Genomic DNA, 27205 nt, shown 5'->3' with positions numbered 1-27205 from the left:
TTTTTTCCTGCGTTTTTAAAGAGCAGAAGAAACAAAGAGGTAAGCCAGACATATGTAGCAACGGTTTTCGTTTTAACTCTCATTTGTCGTGATTGGGATCCGTTTCCTTCGGCATGCCACACGTTAATCAACATTTTCGTGAGCGAATGCAAACTAAGCAAATTTCAGACATCTGTTTTATTTGGTGAAAGTTGAGCTAAACATTGGGGCGGGGGCAGCAGCCTTGAGGGCTCTCCTGCTTTGACAAATCACGGACCCAACCTCCAAAAGGACCCCCCGCCACATCCGAGGAGCCTCTCCGGCTGTCGTCACTGACAATCGAAGGGCTTTGATCTTTTCGGCGTGTTTCTCTCTCCAATTTTTGCGTGTCGATTGCGTTGATTGTGTGTGGCGGTGTATTTGTGCATGTGTATGGATTGCCAGCGGCAGTGTCCTTCTGGCCCGGTCCTCCAACTTGGCTGGGAGTGCCGAACCGACAGTTGGGCGCTGTATTTGTCAGAGGACGACAACGGAGCTGACTCCGGCATTGAATGCATGAAACCTTTTGTCAATTACGCTACCGCCCCTCCACACGACCACCCAGTTCCCTAGCTCGATTACTATTTTTTTTTTTTGCCATCCGTTGCCGTGGCAACGCCTCCCTTGTCAGTGCCAAGGTGGGTGGCCAAAAGGGGAAGGGATGTAGGCATCTAGATGCCAGAAAAAAATAGGCCTCGATGAAATGATTGCTGATTTCAGCAATCAGAATACGCCTGAAACTCACTGCCACTGTCACGGCTACCGCTCCTGCTCCTGCTCCTACTCCTGACACTGGTACTGGCACCTTTTTTGGCCATCATGCGCTAGCACCAATTAAATTGACGTACATGTTGTCAAATTCAAAATCATTTTACGCTACATTCGTCGTTTTAATTGGAACAAAAATTCAGGCACCGTTATGCCGGATATGGTTGCTTTTTGTGCCCTTGTCATTCAAAGAGAGTGGCTGTCAAAAGTCTCTTTCTAAAAATTTAAAAACTGTCCATCCACCTTGATTGGCATACAAATTGTAAAATCCTTTTGTCAACTATTAGCCTTTGGCGGAGTGGGTGCTTAGTGGTACGGCAGTTCCAGTCGACTGGACTGCGGATTCATTCAAATTCAAATTCGAAATCATATTTGTAGTATTTGTCGATTTATACGCAATCCGAGGGAATATCAAACTGTCAGCGGCAGGCGCAATTATGTCGAAATCAAAACTCGTAAACCGCTTTCTTTTAAACCTCCCAAAAGTTCAATTTAGACCGAAAATGTTGTGCAGTCATCGGTCAGATATAAGGGCGCAGGCGAGGGAAAAAAATCAATTGCTATTGGCAGGACGAAGGGGGTCGCTGTTGCCGTTCCTCGTTTTTGGTCGAAATTGCCAGTTAATTGGCAATTCAGCAAATAGCATGCGTTTTAGCGGACCTTCCGCATATAGCCAACTCATCGAATTTGGTCGGAAACTGTGCGTCGAGGGGGTTAGCGCTTATGCTGGACCTCCAACACACCCCCGCCCCAGCCCGGCAAACAACAATCAATTTTAATGAACGGCATCCATTAAAAAACTTTGCGGCAGTGCGAAAATCATGATGGCGACGATGTCGCCCGCCAGCCACTCATTCGGCATTGATTAATTTGAAACCGAAAAACGAAAAGCGAAAACTGGCATTTGCCAAACAGACAAGTAACAGTGCGTGTATCTGATGCGAAAGGAAGCCACAGGATGGCCCATCAGCTGCAGAGGTGGCCCACCAGCTTCTCTTCGGAATTTAGCCACCCCGTGTGGTTGGCCTCCTTCGTTGTCTGCTCCTGACTTGGCGGTTTTGTGTAGCCCCGTTTTCAGGATTATCCTCTTGCCAGGACCTCGTTTAATGTTGTTAGCTTGTCACTGCTGCTCATGACTCTGGTGGTCCAAGTTAATGTGGTTTTGGGAATTATCGAGAGCCTCAAATATGCGTACTGCTACTTCATTTCAAGTGATATCTTATTATTTTAATTATTCTGACCATTAATTTACCGCAGTAGGTTAAACTAAAACTAATAAGCTTGTGAGAATTCAATTTAAGTCTTTGAACTAATTCATATTTCGGATGCATCAATGGGCTTTGGTAACTTTATCAAATATTTTAATATAATAATTTTTATACTCTTCTAGAAAAGTTTGTCTATTAGCATAAGTTTTTAAAATTTATCTCGCAAAACAAACTTAATTGTAGTCGCTTCTTAGAAAGCCGAATGCAAATTAAAGTCGAGGCCTTTGGCATAGCTTTAATTCCCAATTGATGGGATTTCGGCACTCCCCCCAAAACACTCCACCCCTGAACCCAACCACCCACATCAGTAGCACTGTGTACGTGACATGTGCTTTGCCGAAATCGAAGCCCAAAATTGTCATTTCGATTAACATGAAATCCACTTTTCGCTTAATTTTTCTCTCGTTCTCTGGGCCGGCCCCAAATCAATTTTAGCATCGCACACTCAGACGTCGGCAGAGGCGGCGGCTGCGACAGCGGCGTCAGGATCCGCAGAAGGAGCAGCCCTTATGGCAGGCTCCGCCATCGGCCCCGATGAGAGCAGCGACCCATCATCGTCGGCGACCGCATTCTCCAGCCTGGCTCAAGTGTCGTCGCTCCTGCCGGAGGCATCCGCCCTTTCGGCGTCAACCGGACTGGTGGAGCCGTATCTGGATGGCTACGCCACCTCCAATGTGACGACTCAGATCGGAACACATGCGTATCTGCCCTGTCGGGTAAGTGCTCCATGCCCTTATATTCCCAAACCCACACAACCACAACCACTTCCAATCCGAGACAAGCAAACTAGCAGAAAAATAAATTTCATAATTTCTTGTTTATTTTCCTTTTATTGCGTGTACAGTCGAACTTCCCTAACTCGGAATTTGCCAAGTCGCATTATCTTTGGCTAGAACTAAATTGAGCGGAAATATGGCAGGGCTCGTAAATTTCAGGCTCGAAGTTGAGTCATTTGGCCAAACAAACAAACATTTATGGTTTCTGCTCTTTTCTTTAAGAATGGGTTTTATTTTTTGACATAAAAGGGTAGTATTCTATGTTTTCAAAAGTGTAGAAAATTCAATTAGAAGTCAATAAAAATTCACTTTTTGGCCCAAAGTTTGTGCTAAAGACGTTCACCTGTAATTTCAGGCCAAGTTGCGTGTTGGAATTGGTAGTGCGTGCGTGTTTTTATTTGTAATTATTGTTATTTGTGTTGTTTTTGTGATGCCGGCCCTCATCAGCGATACCTGGCCGGAGTCCTAATAGAAAACACATTAAATTTTATTGCGTAAATATTTGCGCCCCTCCCCACCTGACACGAACTTGGCCCATGCCCACGGCTCTCAGCCGGACGAGGTGTGACCGCAGTCTGTGTATTTAACGCAAGGCTCAAAAAAAAATTCCAACAAACGTGGCCAAGACTCTCTCGGGCGATTTCTCACACGCTCGCCCAGTCGCCCTATTGTTTGCGCAGGTGTTTAAAGGCCAGCAGGAAAATCCTGGTGGGGCATATCCAATGGGGTGATAGGGGACAAATTGTTTGCTTACAAGTTGTAAATATTTTATTTAGCATAAACGAAAACTGAAAATTAAATTTGAACAAATTAGTTTTACGACGCCATCGCCATCGACGCCTGGTCATGTTTTTTTCGGGGTCAGGTGTCGGGGTCAGCGATGCAACGTGACTATTTTGCCAATGGGAATTCACTGCTAATTATTTAGTATTTATTCAATTTGATCATTGAACCGGGGATTAAAGTATTTGACAGTCCCTGGGCCATTAGTTGTGAGCCGTAAATAAACAATATATAAATATATTTAACAGTTTTTGTAAACAGAGACATTATATTTACAGTAAAATAAAGCTTAAGCTTAGAATTAAATAAAATGACACCCCAACTTCTATATAACAACAAACATTTTCGTAAGAAAACAAATGCCTGCAGAAATAAAATTAATTCGGATGAATTTAAATAAAGCTGAAATTTCTTAAGGAAAACAAAACATTAGAAAATGTTCATTAATCCCGCCAAAGGCAGGCGGAAATTTGTAATACAGACAGTTCTGTTCTGTAATTTTCCAGCCGAGCAATGTTAATTTCTTGATGTCATGGTCAATTAAGTGCTTCTCCGCAAAGTCATAGACAGCTGGCCTTGCCACGCCCGTAACACCCACCCATCTCAGCCCATCAGGACATCAGGCCATCAGCCCATCAATTGCCGATCCCGAAATGAAAAGTATAAAGCTCGCATCTCAATTTTCGTCAATTACTCGTCGTTGGCTTTACACTTTATGCCCGTCCTGGATGACACGCCCAGTTTGCTGGCTGCTCCTTTTTCGCCATCCAGCCATCCCCAGTCTCTGGGCCGCCTTTCATTCCATTCTCTGTTCAAATGCTGCATTAAGTGCCACAGTTGAGTGAGTCCTCTTAGTCGGTATGCGACAGGAGGAGCATCCCAGCAGGAGGGCTATAAGGTGGCAGGGACAAAGTCAACGACAACGATTCAGACAACGACAGGACAAGAAATGGTCTTTGGTCTTCGGTGTTCAGTGTTCGGTCCGCTTCTTTTCAAATTGGCCTCACTTGTTCGGGCATTCGATGACATCAGGTGAAGTACATCCTTTGGGCCAAAATGGCTTATTTGAAATATTCCAAGCAGCAGCTTATTTGTAATTGTCAGAGCTTAACTTTCATTCCGGCCAAAGAATGCCGGAGCAGGCCAAAATAGCTTCAATTAAATTGAGACTATATCCGGCTTCCAGATACTATGCACTCGGCATGCAATCAAAAGTAATCTGGGAAATCGAAATAGATTTTCCACAAAACTAAATTAGTAATCTGCTTCTGTTTCGGCCTCAATTAAATGCGACACATGCAACGAGCGCCTAATGAGACCATTACATCGGAATTACAGGGCGGTGACAGCGACTAAACATTTAATGGATCCCCTATAGGAGGCATACATACTTCTCCTACCTGGCACTGCAGACCGTATTGGGGCCACAGTGTCAACTGGACAGAGCCGTTGCTGGACAACCAGAGTGCAGCACCACCAGCTGGGTGCATCTATAAATGCCTTTTAGATTTACTAACTACGACACATTTCGATAATATCTGAAACATGCGGATGCCTCTGCCACTGCTCCATCCACTGCCCTGACTGGGGCCCTCTGTGGGCTAGTTAGTTAGTTAGTCTAAGCCTATGTGGCAATGTCTATCTGTCTGCCGGTTCTCATGTTCATTTCGGTATTTAATTACATGTCAATGTAGTTTCTGTGGCCATTGGCAAGCCCGGCCCCCTCTTCCGGCCAGCCTGCATTTCGGTTGCAGTAATTTACTCTCGTGTGTGCGGCGGCACTTTGACATTTCTCTTCCACTTGTTGAACAGCCCAGCCTCCCATTCGGCCCACCTAATCACCAGGGATTCCCAATATTGTTAATGGAGCGAGGAGTTTGCATTCGTCCTCTGAATTAGTTAGATGCGATTCAGGGCAGTTGCCAAATATATGGGCTTCATGTTTACGAGAGTAATTGTAGTTTCTATGGAAAATAATGAAATTATTTCTTTTAAGAGCTTCTTAAGAACAGTTTTGTTAAGTTGAGATATAGTGCCTTCTCTATGTTGGGACATAACACCTTTTAGCCCCAAGAAATAGACTATGATTTTTTGCAATTTATTATTTTTTCTCATCGGATATCAAAAGAACTTAAACCATCATTCATTCAATAATTCATTTATCATATCATTCAATAATTCAATAAAAAAAATAGTATATTCATTTGAATCTGTAAATAAACAATATAAAGTTCTATAAACTTTGAATTCTGAAATATTGTCAATAATTCATCAGTAAAATTAGTTCAATGTCTCCAAAATTCCACTCCATTAAATCTCCCTTCCATTTCTCGTTAATTTATGTAATTGTTTACATCTTCTTTGCAGGTCAAGCAGCTGGGAAACAAATCCGTTTCCTGGATTCGGCTTCGGGATGGACACATCTTGACCGTTGACAGGTAATTAACAAACTCATTTCCTGATATCTGCTGACAATTACAAATCAATTTCGCCCCAGTAACAGCACTGTCTTCGGAGTCATTGATATCAATTTGAGGCATTCATGATTGCCTTGGGACCCTGTGTTGTTATTTTGCTTAATTGACAGCGCAAGTGCTATAAACACAATAATTCACAGACGGGCATAAATATTTGTGTAATTACCGAACCCGAAAGCAATTTCATCTGCTATTTCTGCATTCATACGCCGGGCATTTACACAGATACAAATATATACATTTGCAAGTGATTTACTGATTGTCGTCCTGTCTGAGACATTCCAGGCTCTGCATGGAAATAATGAATGGCAGTCAGCAGTTATGATATTTGCCAATTATAATATTATGAGTTGCGAAAACGCTGCCATAAAATCTGAAATTAATGGCAGCCCGGCAAAGTGATCAAGTCTCGGGGGACGGCAGCAGTTAACTATTGACCCGAACACAAATATTTCAATCACTGATTTAAATCTTTAAGCAGCTGAACTCTGTCGAATGCAAACTTGCATTTCGGATTTATTTGGCCATTTTGTAGCCTATTTCTTGCCAGTATTTTTTGTTGATTTTAAAACATTGCTCTGTCCTTTCTATTTCATTTTTGTACAAATTCAATCGAGGCAAAAAACAATTTACAGCAAAATGAATTAAGAGCTCAAAGTTTGCCAGAGGAGAGCCTTTTTCGATTTCAATCTGCCTTTGTAAGGAGATGCAGGTGTGCTATTCCTGGATTTCGTCTCCTGGATATACATACATACGTATGCCCAATGCCGAGATGTCCTTTTTTCAGTTCAGTCCCTGTATGACAAGCCAAGCGGAAACGCAAGTGTGCAATTTCATTGCATTTTTTCTCCCTACCTCTAAATTCAGTAAAACTTTACTTCAAACTGTCACCGTCTCAGCTTGTTGTTTCCTGTCTGTCCATGTCTACACTAATAAAAATGAGTAGGAAGAGATTCTAAATATATTTGCTTGAAGAGTATGGTAAGATTTTTATACATATTACCCTAATGAGTGAGGTATGAGCTAAGTCTTAAAAGTTAAGATCTTTGGGCTGAAATATTACCAATAATTTTTTTTTAAGTGGTCGCCTCCTTTTTAGCCACGTTTGCCATTTGGGGGCGTATTGAGCTCCAGGGGACAAGGCAAACATTTCCAGCTTATTACTTTGATAGAAAAGTAAAACCAATGAACCTTTCACATTAGATAAGACAGCCAGCCTGTTTGTCCTCCTGGTGGAGTAGCATCCATATGTGTGCGTTTTTCTGCTCATATGTGTATAGGTTAGTGAGTGAGTGAGTATCTGTGTGAGGAAGGATGAATGGCTGGGCAGGAATAGATGAATGACTGTTGGAAGGCAAACATTGCTGGGCGGCAAGCATTGAAATTTAGCTGAGATAGTGTCCTTACTGATTGCTTCCTGCAGTGCCCACCAGCTGAGTGTGCAGTGTCATGGCACTGTCTTCGAATCCATAGCCTGGCAGGCCACCCAGCCCGATCCCTCCGGCTCGTCCTTGCTCTTCCTGCATTTTCTGCTTCCGCTGCCAGTTGATTGTGGCTCTGTGTGTCTTTCCTGCTCCAATGTCTTCTGTCACATTTATCTAGAAAGTTTTCTTTTTGCCCCGCTCGAAAAGAAAGCCCCAACTGTTTGTCCTTAGCAAGGAGTCCCCGGCATATCAAACATAATAGGAATAGATTTCAAAAACTTTTAGCCAACGTCCTCCGATGGGGAGTGTGTTGTATAATAGCGCAAATGATGTGTTTACACTATCATATAAATGTCACGTGCAATGGCGCCTTTTGTTTGCCGCTGGACACATGCCTTCCTCAATTTATAGCCGTCCCCGGGCACTCTCACAATGGATTACACCCCTTGGTATCCTTGGGTGGTGGTGTCGGTTCAGGTAATTACCCAGCCAGGTGTTGCCCGGCTGGCTACTTTGTTATCTCTTATCTACGGATCCCGACTCAGACCCATACCGTGAGCCGCAATGCATGCAAGTTGCCCCATGGCACGAGTTGCATGTGCAACTGCAGCAGGAGATGAGCTTCCTCTTAATGGGATTCTCTCTACGAGTGGCAACCGCAACAAGCTGCAAAAGCACCTGATGAGATATCTGTACTGAAGGAAATGAATATTCTCCGGGCAGGACAAGGGGGAAAGGAGGCAAGGGGGTTAAGAAAATCATGGCAGATACTTGTGAGGTTGAAGCGAAAAATTCCGGCAAAAGCTGATATGTAAGCTTACCAACATATTCACCAGAGGTGTGTTCGGAAATTACCCAACTTTAAGGATGCATATTTGTTTTTTTTTTTTTTTCTCAATGTTTTCCAGGATAAGTCCTAGAGGTATAAATAAAACGAGTCTGTATCGATGGTATTTTTCATACTGAGATTTAATTTTAGTTTCAAGAACAATTGTACTATTTTATTTATCTTCAAATCATCTGATATTTATATCTTTGTAGAGAAGGCATATTGAGATACATTTATTCAAAGTTGAAACTATTTCAAGGCTTACCAAAAATGTTTGTGATTCTAGAGATAAATCCAAACTGAAGTACCTGAAAATGTTAGAAAACCAAGCTCTCCGGAAACTCTTGAGCTTCATCCAACAATGTGGAAAAATCTGGATAGGATCAACCATTTGATTAGCCCATTTACGGGGAGTATTTGTTGCATGCAACAAACGAAGCAAGTACCCACGCCAGAATGTCTTGTGTCAAAGAATCCAAAGGACAACGGCGCAAAGAATTCTCTTTCGGAACAATAAATTGCAGATGGAAACTTATGCGGCATCGGGTCACTTCCAGGCACTTGAGCATGCCACAAAACGGAAGGACACCGAAAGGAGTTCCACACAAAAATATGGCAACTAAGGAACAGGCAACAAAAAATGCCACAAAAAAAATAGAAGAAGCGAACTCAAAGAGTGGGAAGAGAAAAGTCAAGCGCCACTGGGAAAACTTTAAAATGAAATGAAAATTATAAAGTAACTACAAAATCTTGATAAGAAATACAGCGACACGATGGTGGGGTAAAGGGTAAGAATGGGGGCTGTCGGTGGGAGGGAGAAGATGCCCCGAATAGGGGGTGGATGGGGATAAGGAACTCGGAGGAAATGGCAAAAGTCATAAAATGTCGAGCTTTACGAGTGCAAAACGCAAGGGTCTAATCTGGGTTTAGCATCAAAACTTGTTAGTGCAGCGGGCTGGGAGCGGGCTAGGAGGGTCCTGTCCAAGGAGGGTCCAAGTCAAGAGACGCTTCGGGGGCGCATAATAAGCAATGTCAACGCATGTGTGCAGTGGGCGTGGCCAGGCGCTCGCTGCATTTTAGCCAAATGACGGAAACATTTTTGCACTTTAGGCAAAGTGCAGAGGGCAATTTTAGGAGAACTAGAGGCATGCAACACATTTTGAATGGAATGGCGAGGTCCTGGGACTGGGTCTGGGGCAGGGACAGGGAAAGGGACAAAAATATATCGCAACAATGACATTAAACGCAACTTATTTTAGTACTACGTACCCCGCAACATTTGCATGCTGCCTGCTGCCCCAAACATGCAACTTTGTTGCCAACTCTTTCCCTCTGTAGCCTCCTCTCCCTCAACGTCTCTTACTGCTGCTTGTTGCCGCTTAAATGCCGCAACTAAATAACTTTGAGTGTCTTTTGAGTGGCCATTAGTAGCGGACTTAGCGAGGACTCGGCTAAGTGAGTCTGCCGCCATTGTTCGTTTGTTTAGTTTTCATGCTATATGTGCGCTTAAAGTTGGAGAATTTATGGCTGCTGGGCCCCTGCAGTTGCAACTGTGTGTTGCAAATGGCCAGAACAGGGGAATCACTGGTTTTCGGATCATTTGTCGAGGCCAGAAACAAACCAATTTTATGAGCTCAGGCAAGGCTTCACAATGTTCTATACACTAATGAGAAAAAAATTATTAAAATGACATTTAAATTACTACAGTCCAGCAACATAATAAAATTGTTACACGATATCTTGGAAAAAGTTCAAGTTTCTAGATTCCAAAAGGGAGTCAAAATCAAAAAATAATTAAAAGCGAAAGCGAGATTTAATATTTGTGGGATAATTACGCCAAAAATGTAATTTATTTGCAAAATCATCATAACTCAGGAAACTATACCAGCATATAAATATACAAGCATTTTATTTCTAATACTCAATTAAGATAAAACAAATGCAAAACGTTATTTATATTTGAAAAATAACCAAAACTTTTCTATGTTTAATTTTTCAGAGCTGTCTTCATAGCCGACCAGCGATTCCTGGCCATCAAGCAACCGGACAAGTACTGGACTCTGCAGATAAAATATGTTCAGGCCCGAGACGCCGGATCGTACGAGTGCCAGGTCTCCACAGAACCCAAAGTCAGCGCACGAGTCCAGCTGCAAGTTGTGGGTAAGTCACGGCCAAGAATCTTGGCCAAGACCATGAACATGAACATGAAAATAAAAGAGGGAAAATTTGAATATGAACATGGAATATGAATACGAGTTCGCACTCAAACAATATATACAAGTTTCTCTGGGCTAGTTGGAGTGTGTAATTTCTGGGGCGGCCGAGGGTAAAGGTCAAGCGACGGCAAATGCAAAAACTTTCTATCCCATTCACAAAGGGCAGGGCCACACATGAGCCGAGATCTTTGCATGTTTCATGCGGCTGCTGCATTTCAAATTACTCACTAAATTGCATTCAAATTGTGGCTGCTGACCATTGGCCATTGAAATGGGGCGAAATGTCTGAAATAAAAAAAAAAATTACCACACTTGCACCAACAGACGGAAAATTTCTTCGGTTGGTCAAGTTTTTTAACGAGAAAACTTTTGCATTCGTTCTGGCTGAGTTTTTGGTTTAATTTTTGGTTGCACAGGAACCACCCACATACCCGTACATGCCCGTACACACTGGATTCGGGGTAAAAAGTTAATTAAATTTCATGTTTGCATACCGGAAGAAACAGAGCCAGGCCAAATGAACAATGTAAATGTCAGTCGAGGGCATCGGAGGATATGCTTGGTCCTGTAATTGATATGAAATGGCATACGAATATTTATCTGGACCGCACAATAACAACCGCATTGCCTCGGGCTATGACAGGGAAATCAGTGCGAGAATTTTTTGAATATCGGATTTCATTTCCAGTTTTATCTATGACATATATGCGTTCATTTGAACACAAAATATTTGTCTGTTTTGCGGTTGTAGGTGGTTTTGATTTTTGCTCGAAACCAGCTATTACAAGGTTTTAACAGAAATACCATCACACCCCGGGCGGTCGGCGATAATACTTCTTGCTAAAAATTAGACCATCATTTCAAATTCCTGACAATTTAAGGTCAATTTAGTCAGGCTCGGCTAGCAGCAACGCTCAGCAGTGAAAGTAAAAAGTCAATTTGCATTTGAAGCCAACAAATTGAATTTTCTTTTATCCAACTAACACTTTGGTTTTATGGAGATCCTGCCCAAGGAGCTGCCGGCAAAAAGGACACACACTGGGATGAGCCAAAGCCGAAAAGGAACGAAGAAAAAAAAAAAGCAAAAACAGATAAAGAACAGGGCAAGGGCAATAGACTGGATAATGGTGTTGCCAAAAAGTGATTTTCGCATTTCCGGCTCAGCTAATTTGTATGCTAAACACTTGCGCATATATGTGTTTGCCAGAGGCTCATGTGTGTGTTAGGGTCGGTGGGTAGGGGGCAGTGGGCGTGGCACCCAACAGGTATCCATCTGGAGACCAGATATTTTTTGGCCCAGCTGGATTTCGTATGCGCGGCCACATTTTCGTTAATCTAACGACAAGTTTAAGCATAAAGGATTTCTATTCATGCCCGGCAGGGATTCAGCGTCTATCCTCTTCTCCATTCATCTCTATCTCACTCTCCTACTATCTCTTTCCCTCTCTGATTTCCCGTCTCTTTCCGCATAACCATTATTTGCAGTCGTTTGGCCTTCATCCATTTCCATTTCCACGTCCTGGTCCAATCTGCCTTTGTTTGTTTGAAGTTGAATTTGGCTCTGACTGTGCGTGGTCTTCCTTTTCCTTCCTTTTTCGGCCAATTCAACTGGCCATAACCATTATCGGCAGCACCTAACCAACCCCACCGTCACCCCCATCTCTGACCACCCTTGCAGTTTTCTCACCCTCTACCGCCATCCCCAACCCACCCACTCCCTTTGGTGTCGCGCTGCTTGGCTGATTTTGTGCCTTTGCCATGTAATTTGTATTTATTGCATCGTTTTGTCTGTGCAAACGGCTAAAACTCCCTTTGCATGTTGTCGGCTATCGCCTGGTTGCTGCCACCACCCAACCTACACTCGGAAAAATCACGGAAATAATATATCACGGAAATAATAACTTTCTTAGTAGTAGTTCTTACAAGGATATCCTTCTCTTTTTTTCATTTAAGTGATATAAGAGACCACAAAGAGACTAATATTATTTTCTAAATTATAAAGTCATAATATAATAGATTAATATTATATTAATAATAATATATTAACTACTAAATATTTTTCAATTAGAGATTAGAAATGGATGCCTTATCAAAGACCTTACAAAACCATATATGTTTCTTAAATCAAACCTCTTTATAAAGATTTTCCCAGTGCACCCCTTTTGATCTCCCACCCCTTTTTTTGGCGCTGAATGATTTCGATTCCGAGTCTTTGGCAATGGATTTTATGTTGAGGCTTTGGCCTTTCCCAGCCTGCTGGTTGATTTCTGAGCCAGATTCGGACTCGGAGCCAAAGTTGGGGTAATAGGCTCGTAGTTTTCGGTCAATTTGTTATGCCAATGCGTAAGGGCCAGCAAAGGGGAAGGCTGGCCGAGGATGGCCTTGTTTGCTTTGTTGTTGGTTAAATGTCAGTTTCTTTGGTTTTGGTTCATTTACTCAAGATTCTAGGTCACTGAAACGGACAATGGAGCACAATGGAGAAAAATCGTTTTAATGCCGCAAAAACACCAAGTTTTCTTTCCTGTAAACTTACCAAATAATCTTTTAAAACTCCCTTCCAGAAAACTTTTCGCTATTATATACATGGATGGCCTATTCTTTGGGTTGGTTTGGAGGGTGAGGGTGAAAGGAATTCTCCATTTACACCCATGGTAGCCACGCACACACATGAATGCCGAATGAGTGAATATATTTTTTTCTGCATCATTGAACGACAAACTAGATTTGGTTTTATGAGATTCGTTTTCTGCTCAGCTCATCTCATCTCCTCCGTCCGGTTGGACGGAGCTTTTCATTCTCCGACAGCCTTCTTATTCATTCTTGGCCCGCTCGGTCTGCTTATTTAATTTGCTGCTAATCTTGTACAGCCAAAGCCAATTTTGGGGTTTCCCTTCACTTTTTTTTATGCTTCTTTTGGATATTTTTTGGTAGTGGGTATTTTATCTCACCATCAAAGATGACAATATTCCCTGTGATGTTTTTGTGCACCTCCCCGAATGGCAGCCAGACTCAACTAATTTCCCTAAAAGCATTTCGCCATAAACTCAATTAATTTAAGTTGCTGCAATTCGCTTGACACTCTTAACCAAGTTGGTTCCCCTTCGGGCCGTTATTCCCTTTTGTGCTCGTTGGGGAATTAGCTGAAAGTGTGGTCAACTTTAGTTTGTTCGCCAAGTTTTCGGCTTTCTGCGGTTTTCTTTCGGTTCCGTTTCCTTTTATTTTTCAAAATCATTTCTAAAGGGCGAGACTCTAATAGTTTGACCATCGACCAAGTTAATTGAATTCATTTGAAAGCGTTTTCATTGAAGCACTTAGATATTCATTATGTCATTAGAGTCGTCATTGGTTTTGTTTCTTGAGAAAGGGAAAATCAATTACCAATTACCAGCTTTAGTAAAAACTTATAGGTTTAATTTGGATTCATATCATGATAGATTTTTTCGTGTTGTTAAACGAATTGTAAGTCCTCATTTAGTCTTGTATGTTTTAAAATTTAGAAAGCAAGTTTAGAACCATTTCTGACAGCTGAAAGCTCAAACTCTTAAATCTCTGAGATCTCTTCCTGCAATTTTTTGAAAAATTATGATTAATATGAAATAAATTGCGTGTAAAAATTAATCCAACAGATAATGCAAAGGTATTCTCTCCCCATTTCTTGATTAAAAAGTAAGCTGTCACATCTAATTAGCCGAGTCCCACTCCAGGCTGACTTAATTAGTTCCATATGCGTGCCGCAGTTTGCACAATTTTCATTTCATGTCTTTCCAACTCGAAAATTACCCGGTTTTAGAGCGGGCGGAGGAGTGCCAGTAGTAATTCCCTTCAGAGCCGAGCTGCGAGGCGATAAAGTGGAACATTTGCTAATAACATTGCACTTGCTGCTGCTCTATCTGCCATATTTCGTTTCCCTTTCTTTTTGCATTTTTTTTTTAGTAATTTTTTTACTGTTCTGCTGTATTGCGCATCTCCATCTCCAGCATCTGGAAAACTAACATGGAACAACATGACGATTTTGACAAGCTGACACAGTTTGGTGTCAAACCAGAGCGTGGCGCGTGTTCCACTACAGCTCTCATATAAATACACTCTCAACTATTACGCATACATACAGGGATGCCTGACATACACACAGATACTCTGGGGCATAGTGGAGCATTTTGTGTAAATTCTCGGCGCACTCATTTTGCACATTTTTGTGTAACAGCAGTGAAAACTCGGCGTATACGTGATTTTGTCAAATTTCAAAGCTCACGTTGCTCCACGTTGCCCAACCAAATGAAGACGCCCCATTGAAGAGGGGGGCTGGTGGCGCCTCGAGGTGGGTAGGAAGGTCGTGTGAAAATGTATGCGCCAACATTTCCAACTTGTTCGCCACTGTGTGCGCCTTTTTTATTCGCCTTTTTGTTGCCGTTCTACCATTTTTGTTTGACACAACTCTTAGTTTGTTATGCATGTGCGTGTCTGTTGGCCAAAAAATTGCCGAGGGATAGAGGGCTGCTCGCAAGCAGGAATCAGTAAGTGAAAAATTGAAAAGTGGATTTTCTTAGTCGCAGGCGAGGCATGATGAGGTGAGGCAAGTGGCAAGTGGCGCTCTGCCACAGCCAGATTTACGTGTGCGACGTGACTCGTAGCTGTTAATTCAATAGATTAGCGAAATGACACAATTTAGGAGCGTCGAATTTGCCACTTCCATTTATGCCCGCTCTATCTTGCTTTCTTCCACGTTTCCGGCAGTTCCCCGCACGGAGATCCTGGGCGACCCGGATCGCTACGTGAAGGCGGGCAGCAACGTGGTCCTCCGCTGCATCGTCCGCGGCGCCCTGGAGCCGCCCACGTTTATCATGTGGTACCACGGGGCCGAGCAGTTGGCCGCCGACTCCAGACGCCACCGCATTCAGCTGGATCCAAATCTACCGGAGGCCACCGGCGACGGACTGAGCACGGTGAGTACACAAGGAAAAATTATTATTATTTCAATATATGATTATAATTCAATAAGCTAAAAGCTTCTGGAATAGTTAGCTCAGAGAAATTTTAAAGCCAAGCAAGGCACTATCTCATAAGGATAACACAGACCTTACTTAAGTATAAATATTCGAAACACTATTTATATTATTTTTCCAACAAAAACCTAGACTTATCTTACTCGTTTTGATGCATTTCCTATTTTATGAATTTATAATAAAATCAAGTTTTTCGTGATAAATATATTTTATTTAAATTAAAAATATTGGAAAACGTTTGAATAATATTAAAAAGGTTTTTTAAAATCAGAAAACTCCTCCACTTCAAAGCAAATTAAATGGCAAATAAAGTTTAGATTTCTCTCTGTACTTTAGAGGCTCTTTTCATTCCATTTAGCTGCGGCACAAAGACTCCCTTGTTGATTTTAATTTAATTATACTCAATTTCCAATGCCTTCTTGGCTGCTGGGCTGTGCAAATACCAAATTATAATATTGTTTCCAAAAAGTTTCATCTGAGTCGTGTCGCATTTCGGCTAATTGCCTGGCCATAACTTTGTGCCCTGTTCCGGCACATGCCAAATATTTGGAATACGTGTGTCCATGTCCGAGTGGAAACTGGCAGCGTTTATCTTTACTTTCCGAACTTTTCCTTGGGCACTTGGATCTTCTCCTAGTAATGGTGTGTCTGTTTGTGCTTCTTTTTCCCTCTGCTCTAGATTGGCTCATTAATCATCGAGTCGGCCAAGAAGCGCGATACTGGCAATTACACATGTAGCCCGTCGAATAGCCCCAGTGCGACCGTAACGCTGAACATAATAAATGGTGAGTTGCTGAGCGGAAATTTTGGTTTCTGGGGGGAATTTCGTTTCGAGTTTTTTCCAACGATTTTTTTCTTTGAATTTTCGCAGGCGAATCATCGGCCTCGGCGGTCACTTCAGCGGCAGCCACCACCCGGGCCTATGCCCTCTGCGTCCTGGCCCTCCTTCTGAGCGTTATCCTGATTGGAGTGGGCCATCGAACATGACATGTCGCAGCGCGGAAGCCAAACTGAAGCATCACAGGAGCAAGGACTTTGCCCACAACTCTGCCAATGGAAAATATATAAAAATTGTTAGACGAAAATAGGAAAAGCAAACCATAAAACAGATAGAAAAAGCGAAACAGAAATGGAAGCGGAAACGGAAGTAAAACACAAAAACCCAAAATGGAGATTAAACGAAGTAAACGTATTAATCGAGTGCATGTTGTAAGCTAGTTGATTTTATCCACTAACTAATAACCAATACGTATAGAGGATAAGTCCATAATCCCCGGATTACTCCCCTACAGTTTCCCCTTAAAGAAAATATAAAGAATAAGATCCCTAGCCCTGCTAATTGTAAGTTCTACCAGCTCTAAGCGACCTAGCCTGTAAGTCCTTAGTGTAAGGCAAACCCCTGATTTTTGTTGTGCAGTTTTAGTTTCGGTTTTTGGTATATAGAGAGAGGCTTTGTTTTGCGGCAAATACTGAGTGAGTTTGCATAAATGCATAACCGTAAATATTTATGCAGTTCGATGTGAAATTGCATCGATATCCTGAACCCATTCGGATCGCATGAGCGAATCACTGGGGCGAGAAGTGCCGAGTGGGAGGAGGAGGGAGTGTTCTGCCATCAAACGAATGCATTTTCGGAAAAATTCAACTCGAATGCATTTGCATGGCAATTTGAGTCTGGAAAAATATTTTCTGTCTCCTTCCTATGTGGCAACATGCTGAACTTTTCAATTAGCCGTATTTCACTCACCCCCACCCCCGGTCACACTCCGGCACACTCCCTGGACAATTTTTGGAATATTTATTATTTTTAGCAAATACTGGCCACTAGACGTTGACCTCGTTTTTGTTGGAAATCGAATAAATTTACTCATAACTGCATACCCTCGAAGAGGCCGTCCCAAAGATCAGAAACAACCATTTTTATTTTCTCTTTGTCTTTATGTTCAAGGAGTTGAGTTCGAATTATGCTGTGAGGACAGAGAAGAAACTCCCACAAACTATAAACTGTCTGATTTTTGTGCGACATTTAATGCAAACATTTGCATGGCCAATTTATGGAACTCTATTTTATGTGCTCTTATCTCACGAACAAGCTCGAAACATGCGGCAAAAACCAAAATTCATAAAGTAAATAATTGCATAAGGAACAACAAAAAATTATAGAAAATACAAACATGCATTGATCGAAATGGACAGCCAGAAGGACAATGCAGGCAGGACAGGGGAGAAAAGCAAACAAAAACAATTTAATTGATAACGAAAGTAAATTTATTGGATTGAGCGGACTGACTCGCGAACTGTATATAACTCTATTGCGAAATTGTTCAACAAAAATGTAAATTAATTGAATATACAAATAATATAAATGGCAGAATCCAACCAGAGACGTACTCCAAACACTAATGAATTGCATTTAAACGATACAAATAAATAAATATATATATACATATATGCATAAATAAATCGCGGGCAAAGGAAAACAAAGGCAGTCAAAGAAATAAATAAACCGAAATCAAACGGACAGAATGTAAACACACATGGACAGAATGTGTGTGTTTGCAGCCCCAAGCCCGCAGGCCCATCCGGCTCGTATTTATTATGCACTTAATGTCCTTTTTAATTACACTCACACATACAAATACACGCGTGCACTCCACTATCCACGGAAAATCCCATAAAAATTGTCTGAAATTAATTAAAGTCGACCGTCGTCCCTGCTTGACGTCTACGTGAAAGTTGAGGAGGCTGGATGCGGCGACTTAATTGCAATTAGGAGCATGCCACACGCACCTCCCGCTAGTCCAGTCGCGAACTCCAACAATGCCATCAAAGAGGCATTAATTATGCGTGTGTGATTGCTCGAAGGCAACCCGATCCGTTGTCACACCCTGCGTATACTTGATGCGCTCGACCTTTGAGCGTTTAACAAATTGAACTCGGCCAAGGCAACCGCAAGCCGCTGGAAGAGCAAACATCCCCGATGCGAGAACGGAAAAACACACGGAAATAAATTTCTGTGGTCAGTGTATCGAGCGGGATGGTGGTGGTTCCTGGTGAGAATTAACCCGGATTCTTTTCACGGGTGTCGACAATTAACACATTACCGTTTGCATGCATCAAATGCTTGCGGTCTGCGGTTTACCGCCTTTGAATCACCACCCACAGACTGGCAGAAGGCCCGCGTATCTGATACTTAACTTTCAACCATTATTTTACCGCCAAAATGCCACCAACAGCCCATTGGACAGCCAATAAAAACTGAATGTTTACCACACTAAATACGAATCTGAATACGAAACTTTGTTAGATGTAAGCTGCAAGTCGTATATGACCATAGCGAGTAATATACGAATCAAAATCAAAATACATTTCTAAGCTATTAAGTGTTTTTCATCATCATCGTCTCGATTAACGTATAGATGGATTATGTACGTGTAATTATCAAAAGACCCTAAACTATTTGTAAATAATACGCATTACGCAACGTCCTCCCAAACCGAAGCAGGAATAGCAAAAAAAAAATATATATATATATTCGAAGGTGTGGGCGTCACATTTTAAATACAGACACTCGAAAACACGCGTACTCCATGATATAGCAAAGTTTATTGTTAAGTACCGACTAATACGAAATACTTACACATACATATGTAAACGAAACTAAGAACTATGTGAAACTTTAACTGACAAATTTATTGCATTACATACAATAAAATAATAAAAACGGTATACCAAAGCGTTTTTTTCTTTCTAACACGATGAGAAAGATTTTAAAATTTCCATTTAATGGTGAGTATAATATTTCATTTATGATCATTTCGTTTATTATATCTTATGCAGAAAGAGATATTTTAGTTTTAAAAATAATTTGTAGCACAGGTTTGAGAAGAAAAAGATAAACTATTTTCAGTTCTTATGTCTTATACAACCTTCAGAATCTTCGAACCTCAAACATATTCGTTTCCAACTCATAATATATCTTCTATTATGGTTGGAATTATTTCCAAAGGGTGGACTATATTTAGTCATTGATTAAAACAAATACACCAAACAACTTATTCAATAACTTAATCCAATTGAAACAAAAAATTGTCGTTTGTCTATTCAAATATTAAGATTATAAATTCGATTATTTAGTATGATCAGTTAAAGTTTTTACTTTACTCTTTGACGTTTAAACTCAATCCGATTCCATTTTCTCGAAATTAATTTGTAAAATTCATCATGCAATTTTTTAAAGAAAGTATCATGTATAATTATTCTTCCGGTACCATGTTAGCATTCAAGAGTGGCCGTCCTGTAGCGTTAGTCACAGAAGAGCGACTTCTTTCATCGACAGCAAAGCCCCGGGTCACGTGATGGAGCATCGTGCCCAGTACAACCCCAGTGGCGATGTCGATGACAGCAAACGGCACTAGCTGAGCAACCGCATAGGCCAAAATCACGCCGGTCTGGCTGTTAATAAGGATACTGGCCACCAGCCGACCCTCGCCAATCCGGCCTTCTCCTACAGTTCCATCGCTGGATGTGTTTCCGATAGCCATGCTAAGACCATGGGCAATGGATCGTACTGTGGACTCGTCCACGACCAAGTGGGGCTCCAACTGCCTAGCTGCCGCCTCGAGGAGCTGTGTGGCAATGTGCATGGCATCGTAGGAGAAGTGTTCGCCAAGAGTTGGGCCAGGACGGAGGTTCTCGAAGCCGGGAAGCGGCAGTATAAAAGCCTGAAAAATTTTTAAGTGAGTTGTCATGGCAATATTTCTTTATTATTATTTATCCTCAAAGAAAGCATTTTTGTCAGATGATGAAAGTGAATGACTATCACACATTTCTGCATTTACCAGATTATCCTCCGCGTTTATCGAAGATTCCTGATTACGATTATCTTGTTGGGAAATAAAGTCGTATAGGCCCTGTACCTCATCGCCGATCCGACTGGAATCCTCCGATATCTCTGACATGTCCTCGGCGGCAGTAATGAAGCTGGTATCCCCAATATCATATTCATTTTCATTTAAAAGATCAAATTCATCATCGCTGCAGACAATTATTTCGTCATCATCATCATCAATGGTGATGAATTCCGACTCGGAACTAAGAGAAGCGTTCATTGTCGTTTAAATAGTTAAAATAAGATTATAAAATTTTCCTTTTAAAGTTTAAATAAAAAAAGCGTCAACAGCCAGGGATGGCTAGAAAAAAGAACTTATCGATAACGTTCCGGGCGAATGGCAATTTGTGTAATGCTGTTATGTACAGAAAAGCTAAGGCGATCTTAACATTTTTATTGATTGATCAAATTTCTTTTATTTTTAATTACCTTAAGCTTTTAATTTTTAAACCTTAAAACTTTTAATTCTTAGAAAATTTATTATCAAAGTTCTGAACTTTTCTAAAATTTTAAATAACTATTGTAAAAAACTTCCCGGAATGGGTCATTAAAGCGCAATATAATTGGAATATATATATATATATTTACTTATAGCTTCGTACCTTTAAGTAAATTCAAGAGGATTTCGGTTAAAATGGTTGAAGCCCTCTGAGTGCAAAAGTATCAAATTAATCCCAGCCAGGCACAAAGAGCTCGGCAATGGACGTCACCGGGTCAAGGTCAACTCTTTGTCTGAATTCAGGCTGAACATCAAGGACAATCGTGCCTGAAAGGATTGAGGGATTTGATTTTCGAATTTCCATTAGGGCCTCCGATGCACGGCAATTGTTGCCGGGCCTCATTGTGTCTGGCCAGCAAATCAAAGTGGGGGACAATCAAAAGAAATCGAAATAAAAGAAATGCCACTAATTAAATGGAAATGACCCGCAAATATTGCCGATTGCAGAAAGTGAGGTAGACCCTGGATTTCAGACTTGGCTATTTAATAGGAACTTTAAAGGGTTCCGTTAAAAAGAGTATTAAAGAGTCGATATACATTTTAACCCAAATCCCAGTTCCTTAACAGCTTCTTTAAATTTAAGAAATCGTTAGACTTTCGTAGGACTTTAAAAGTTTAACTATGTGTATCAAGTTAAAACTAGTCACTTTTATCATGTAATGACTTCTTTTTTTCCAAACTTAAACTTAAAATTGGTACTATCCCATAACTAAAACCTCTTTAATTTAAGCTTTGAGGCAAAAATCGGATCTGTGAAAACTTTTGAATGCTCCATTCAAATGCAAATTTTATGCAGCCAGAGCATGCCGCAAAATTTTCAAAAAGAGAACTAATGAGTGCTGATTCAGTGTGGGTGTGGAAAGCGGAGGGAAGTCCTTCTAAGCAAAAAATAAACTGTGAAAAATACATGAATCCATCTTATACAGAAGAGACATAAAGCTTAATAAGACTGTAGAGTTTTTTTCTCGGTGGAGAATCTCCGGCCCGTAACAGGGTCAAACTGTAAGTAGGAAATGCAAAGGGCATTCACATTTTGATTTCATTATTGCCATTTTCTGGGCTACGGGTCCTGACTGACTTCCGAGTGCAACGTCACCGCCTCAAGGATGAGTTTTACCTGCTTTTTCCCTAATCAGTATGGGCATGAATATGGCTGTGGATGCTTGTGGAAATGGTTTGTATGGTGCCTATTATGTCCGCTCTCCAAGCAAGGTAAGGCACAGAAAAGCCGATTGGCCAAGAGGAAGAATATGGCCACAAGCTCACTCACACGTACCCATTTTATATTCTGCAAAAAAAGGAAACGAAAACTGCATTCAATTTGTGAGCGGCAAAGTTTTCGGGGCTTTTGGAATCAAAGCCAAGTCGAGCGGTTTGAATGGGATTTACGCTGGCAAAGGATTATGCTTAAAACCGATTTTATTGCCAGCAAGGATGTATTCGTATTGAAAGTGTTCGTTCTTGTTGATTTGCCAAGAATTTTTTTGGGTGATTTGTGTGGTTTCAAGATTAAGGTTGGCTATTGCATACTTATAAGAAGTTGACTTATCCCTTTAACTGAAACAGATATAGTAAAAAGTTGAAAGGACAAAGGGGTAACTTTATTAGTTTTCATGGACTTAAGTATTTTTGCCATGCGTCTCACCACATTCTTTATTCTGGGAAAAGTTAGGTTTGATGAAGGATTCCACGCCGTAAATCATTGAACCAAAACTTTTGTGAAATACTCTCAACAGCTGCAAACATATTTCCCAAAATTATGCAGAGAGAAATCATCCTTTTCTTAGACTCAACAGTCGTTGAATCTGATGCTTGCAGAACATGAGTAAACAAGGATGGCCAAGGTCGCTGGCCCAAGAATTATAAATTTCCGTTGAGAATGAAGTTTCAAAAGTTCTGCATCAATGGATTCATTTTAAGGAACGTAAAAGGGTACCCGAACGAGAACCCCAACCGGAAGTCCAAAATGGTGACACCGGACATGAAATAATTTCAATTTTTGGTCATTTCCCCTGCGCACAGATTGGGCCAAAAACAAAAAGGGCCAACGGAGACAGGCGAATGGAGGATGGAGAAAGGAGCAGCCCAAAAGGAAAGAGTGAATTTAAATGTTTAATAAACTTTCAGCAACTACGCACAACTTTCTGCTGGTATGGGTATGGTATGAGAAATCTTGGCCACAGTTTCCACAGCCAAATCCCTCCCCTTCTCAGGACCCCCGTCATTTCCTCATTACCCGCCAAGCCGCAAACTGCGAAAATGGCCAACCGGTTGGTAGATGATGGAAAACGGGTAGCCGGAGGTGGGCGGTGTGAGGTAACAGAAGGCGTCACCGCCATTGCTTTACACTTTTCTTCCAGCACTTTTCATTCATTTAATTTTACCCGGTCACCTTTTTGCTTTTTTATTTTTTCAAGCTTGTTTGCAAGCCCAGCAGATGGCACTTGGGTATTTAACGTTCGCTAATGCCTCTAGCCGCTGCCGCTGCTGCTGCCATTGCCCTCGCTGCGGTGCAAATGGGGCGTGGCAACGTCCGAGCCAGGCCAAAACCAAGGCGACAGTTGGCGGCCGTTTCCTAATTACAAATCACTGGCGGTTCCCACAGCGACGCCGAAGGAGAATAAAAAACGAACCAAAACGAAAATGAAAACGAAATATCCCACCCCTCTTCGAAAGAAATTACATTCTTTGCAGCATCTCTCCGTCCTCAGTCTCTACTGTTTTGTTGCTACTTTCTTTTCGGACTTTCTGGGTCAACAATTATGCAAAATACTGTTATTTTAGGAGCAGACCGTCGCATTTATCTGTCCCTTTTTTGGTTGAGACTTGCGGCCTTAAACAAAGCGCTTCCAGCCAGGCCAAAGTCCGCAAACAGTAGGAGCAAAGGGATGCAACAGGGCTTGGGGGTTTGGGGCTCGAAATGCGGCGCATCCGTTTTATAATTAGTTCTCTGCCCCTTTAGAAAAAAAATAATACGAAACAGAGGAAAATAGCCGAGGGAGGCTCAGAAGGGGGTCGAAACAGCTTTTGAGCGCGATTTAAAGATTTAATTGCTCCAAATTTGGCTAAGTGCGTTCCGTGATTATTGGTGTTTCTCGGCGGCTTTTTATCCTTTATCCTCCGCTTTTGACTTGAGTGATGTAATTGTTTTCGCATTTGAGGACCAACAAGGACCAATTAGAAAAATGTTCGAATTAGATTATATTCTTCATCAAAAAAGGTCAAGCTGTAGAGACACTAGACTCTTTATGTAATCAGCCGCTTACATTTTTTTAAAAATGGTTTCAGATTAAAACTTCTCAGTGGTAAATAAATAATAATAACACGATCAGAGAAAAAGGGAAAATAAGAGATTCCCTACAAAATTAATTGGATGCAACTAATATATCAAGAATAAAATTTATGGAATGGATTTTATTTTTTTTTAGATTTTTCGTCAACTTTCTGGGGAATCCATTGCCAAATTGTGGAGGATGATATGGAAAGGACCATATGAGCCCAGGTGGAGGCTATATCTTTGGCAATCATCATCCGATTTTAGAGCGGAATGCCTTAAATGATTTGTAGATCGATTATCTTCCAATTTTCATCACAATCTAGAAACAAAATTTTTTTTAGATTTTTCGTCAACTTTCTGGGGAATCCATTGCCAAATTGTGGAGGATGATATGGAAAGGACCATATGAGCCCTGGTGGAGGCTATATCTTTGGCAATCATCATCCGATTTTAGAGCGGAATTCCTTAAACGATTTGTAGATCGATTATCTACCAATTTCTATCATAATCTAGAAACAAATTTTTTTTTAGATTTTTCAAAACATTTTGAAATTTAATTTCTGGTAATAAGGAAGTGAGTATCCTCTAGTTCCAAGCAATCGTTTCTCTTAAACAGTTTGAAGCTTTTCTAGAAATAGTTAAATAGCTACTATTTATTCACACGTTTACCCGGCCTGCCTTAGGTCTCATCAGGTCTCCTTAGGTTTTGAGTTGACTTCTTGGGTCTCTAGGACAAGGGGAAGTGACATCATTAACTTTTTTTTTCTACTATGCCCAACCATGCCCAATCTGTAGACCCGACTGCATTTACTGCGGACAGAAGGAGTCTAAAAAGTTTTCCTTCGACCCAAAACATCATCAGCGAGCCTCATCGATGCATCTCACAAATTGTTGCTCCTTCCGGAGCCTCAGAGGCTGTTTTGTTTTTGCCCAGGACGCCGGCCAGTCCAAAGCAAACTGACGGATAAGTGGGAGAAAGTGGGTTGAGGCACGGTTGGTCCTTATTGATTTGTATATTGAAACTTCATTACAAGTTGAGTGCAGTTCACTTCTTGTTTATTTTCAACTTTTCAGTTTCACAGTGCGAGAACTTCAGTCAGAAATTATCACAAAACTCGTTTTGCGTTTTTGGAATTTAGTTTGATTAAAGTCTACTGCCCCAACTACAGGCATGCAATGCATGTGCTCCTATAAAGGCAGCCAAGGAGATCAGATTTTGAACTTGTTCGTCATGAAACTGCAGTGCCGACTGCCATTTGGACCTGACACACTTGTCGAGTGCTGTGTTATGGGTGGGTGGTTTTACGGGGGGATGGCCCGGTGCACGCACGAGCCCACAATAATGCTGAATGCGCACAAAAGCGCAGCTAGGAGTGGCTGAGGCACCTCACCTCCCACCTATCAGCAGCCTCAACCTGGTTTTCTGTCAACTGCACAATGGGCAGTTTGCTGGGAACTCTTACCAAACTCTTATCGAACGAAAACAAACCAAAAACGCACGAAATTCATATTAGACTTAATCTTCTCCTATTCAATTACTTACTATTTATTTTTCCTTTTAATTTCTCAATTTTCATGACATTTATGAGTTTAAAATCATTTATTGGTTTAAAGAAATTTGTATAAGCTTTTTGATAGGAATTCAATTTTATAGAATACTAGAGACTTTTTAGAAAATACTATAATATTAAAAATAAACAATTATTAAGCCATATGCATTTAATAAAAGACATTTTAACGATCTCGATTTTAAAGAATTTTTACCGAGTCAACAAAATTGTATTAGATTTATACAGAAAGAATTTTAATATAGATAAAGATTAAGAGATATCGCTGAATTTATTTAATTTAAGAAGTTTTTCAGTCCTGATCCCACATAAGCGCACATTAGCGACGTCCTGCTCACAGTCTCTGTAGTCTCCGTCTCCGGCGCGGTCTCCGTCTGTGTCGCAACCCCGGCAATTTCAATTGTTGTAATGCACTCAAGGGTCACAGTTGACGACAAAGTCGGCGCTGCATGATTACACGAGCCGCTCCTCGCTACCACGCCCCTTCTGCACCCTGTGGGAGGCCCCCAGCCTCGGCACACATGACCATGCCCGAGTCCTGTGCGTTGGCATGGCAGCTAAGCGGCAACCTCTCCCTGGCATTTTGCTACTTATTTTTGTTTTCCTCCCAAGGCGATGCCTTCCATGGATTCCGAGTAGCAGGCAGGGTACAGGGGTATGAGTCTTAGGCGTCGCCTAATCTTACATCGCTGCATATCGAGGTTAAAACTTGACAATAGTTCAACTCGACTCGGCTGCCGTTCACCCATGTCTCTGTTGTCCTTAGCCGTTTTTAGCCTGGCCCTGTTCGGGGGTTACGTATATGCAGCTTTAACTTGTCAGCTGTTGTGCAACTTGATGGATAGGGAGGATCGACAAGAAAATACCTTCAAACAGAGATAAAATAAGAGGTGTTTTTACAACATTTAAGTAAATAACTATCAAATATGGCATATGACATATGTATGGCTATGACATCCGTTCTCAAAGTAACTATACAATTGCAATCATCAGTTTCTGACCATTCAGTTAGAGCATTTTTGAAAAACATGACTGTATCTTAAATTTTGGTAGCCAAAGTTTTGAAAAAGCCATTTACATGGTTATACCCTAGTTAGATACGTTCAGGCCCCCCGGTTATCCTAATCCCTATCCCTGTTGCTTGCTCTGCTCGTGACCCAAATTATTTGCACAAGCACAACAAGCGGAACAGAATTGAATGAGACTCCCTCATCTCGTCGTGTCATCGCATCGTATGCACGCGAGTCGCTTTTCGGGCGTCTCTGCCGTTGCAAGTGCAAGTGTCTTCAAGTTGCACACAGATTTTCGAGGTTAATGCGTGCAAAAGTTTGAAATTAGTAAATTTCCTTTCTGGCATTCGTTTGCCAAGTTTTTCGTAACCCGGCAGCCTGGAAGCCTGGCAGAGCCA

General features: G+C 41.4%; 2 protein-coding genes across 2 annotated transcripts in view; one reads left to right on the top strand and one right to left on the bottom strand.

Moving 5' to 3' along the window:
- Positions 1 to 19291, top strand: part of LOC6499445 (hemicentin-2) — a 68279-nt gene extending 48988 nt beyond the window's left edge. The window contains exons 3-8 of the mRNA XM_001954592.4: positions 2490 to 2770; positions 5981 to 6051; positions 10343 to 10503; positions 15294 to 15502; positions 16242 to 16347; positions 16434 to 19291. Of these exons, the coding sequence (XP_001954628.3) occupies positions 2490 to 2770; positions 5981 to 6051; positions 10343 to 10503; positions 15294 to 15502; positions 16242 to 16347; positions 16434 to 16549 (944 nt within the window). The 3' untranslated portion in view covers positions 16550 to 19291. The remainder of the gene's footprint in view (positions 1 to 2489; positions 2771 to 5980; positions 6052 to 10342; positions 10504 to 15293; positions 15503 to 16241; positions 16348 to 16433) is intronic.
- A 342-nt stretch (positions 19292 to 19633) lies between these two features.
- Positions 19634 to 20773, bottom strand: LOC6501143. The gene is made up of 2 exons (XM_001954591.4): positions 20404 to 20773; positions 19634 to 20286 (listed from the first exon to the last, which is right to left on the bottom strand). Exons 1-2 carry the CDS (start codon positions 20671 to 20673, stop codon positions 19819 to 19821), a joined length of 738 nt encoding a protein of 245 aa, XP_001954627.1. The 5' UTR covers positions 20674 to 20773; the 3' UTR covers positions 19634 to 19818.
- Between the last annotated feature and the right edge of the window lie 6432 nt (positions 20774 to 27205).

This window comes from Drosophila ananassae, chromosome 2L, assembly GCF_017639315.1.
Source record: "Drosophila ananassae strain 14024-0371.13 chromosome 2L, ASM1763931v2, whole genome shotgun sequence".
Classification (NCBI taxonomy): Eukaryota; Metazoa; Arthropoda; class Insecta; order Diptera; family Drosophilidae; genus Drosophila; species Drosophila ananassae.
The sequence above is the reverse complement of the archived record's forward strand: the minus strand, read 5'-3'. Positions and strand labels throughout refer to the sequence as shown.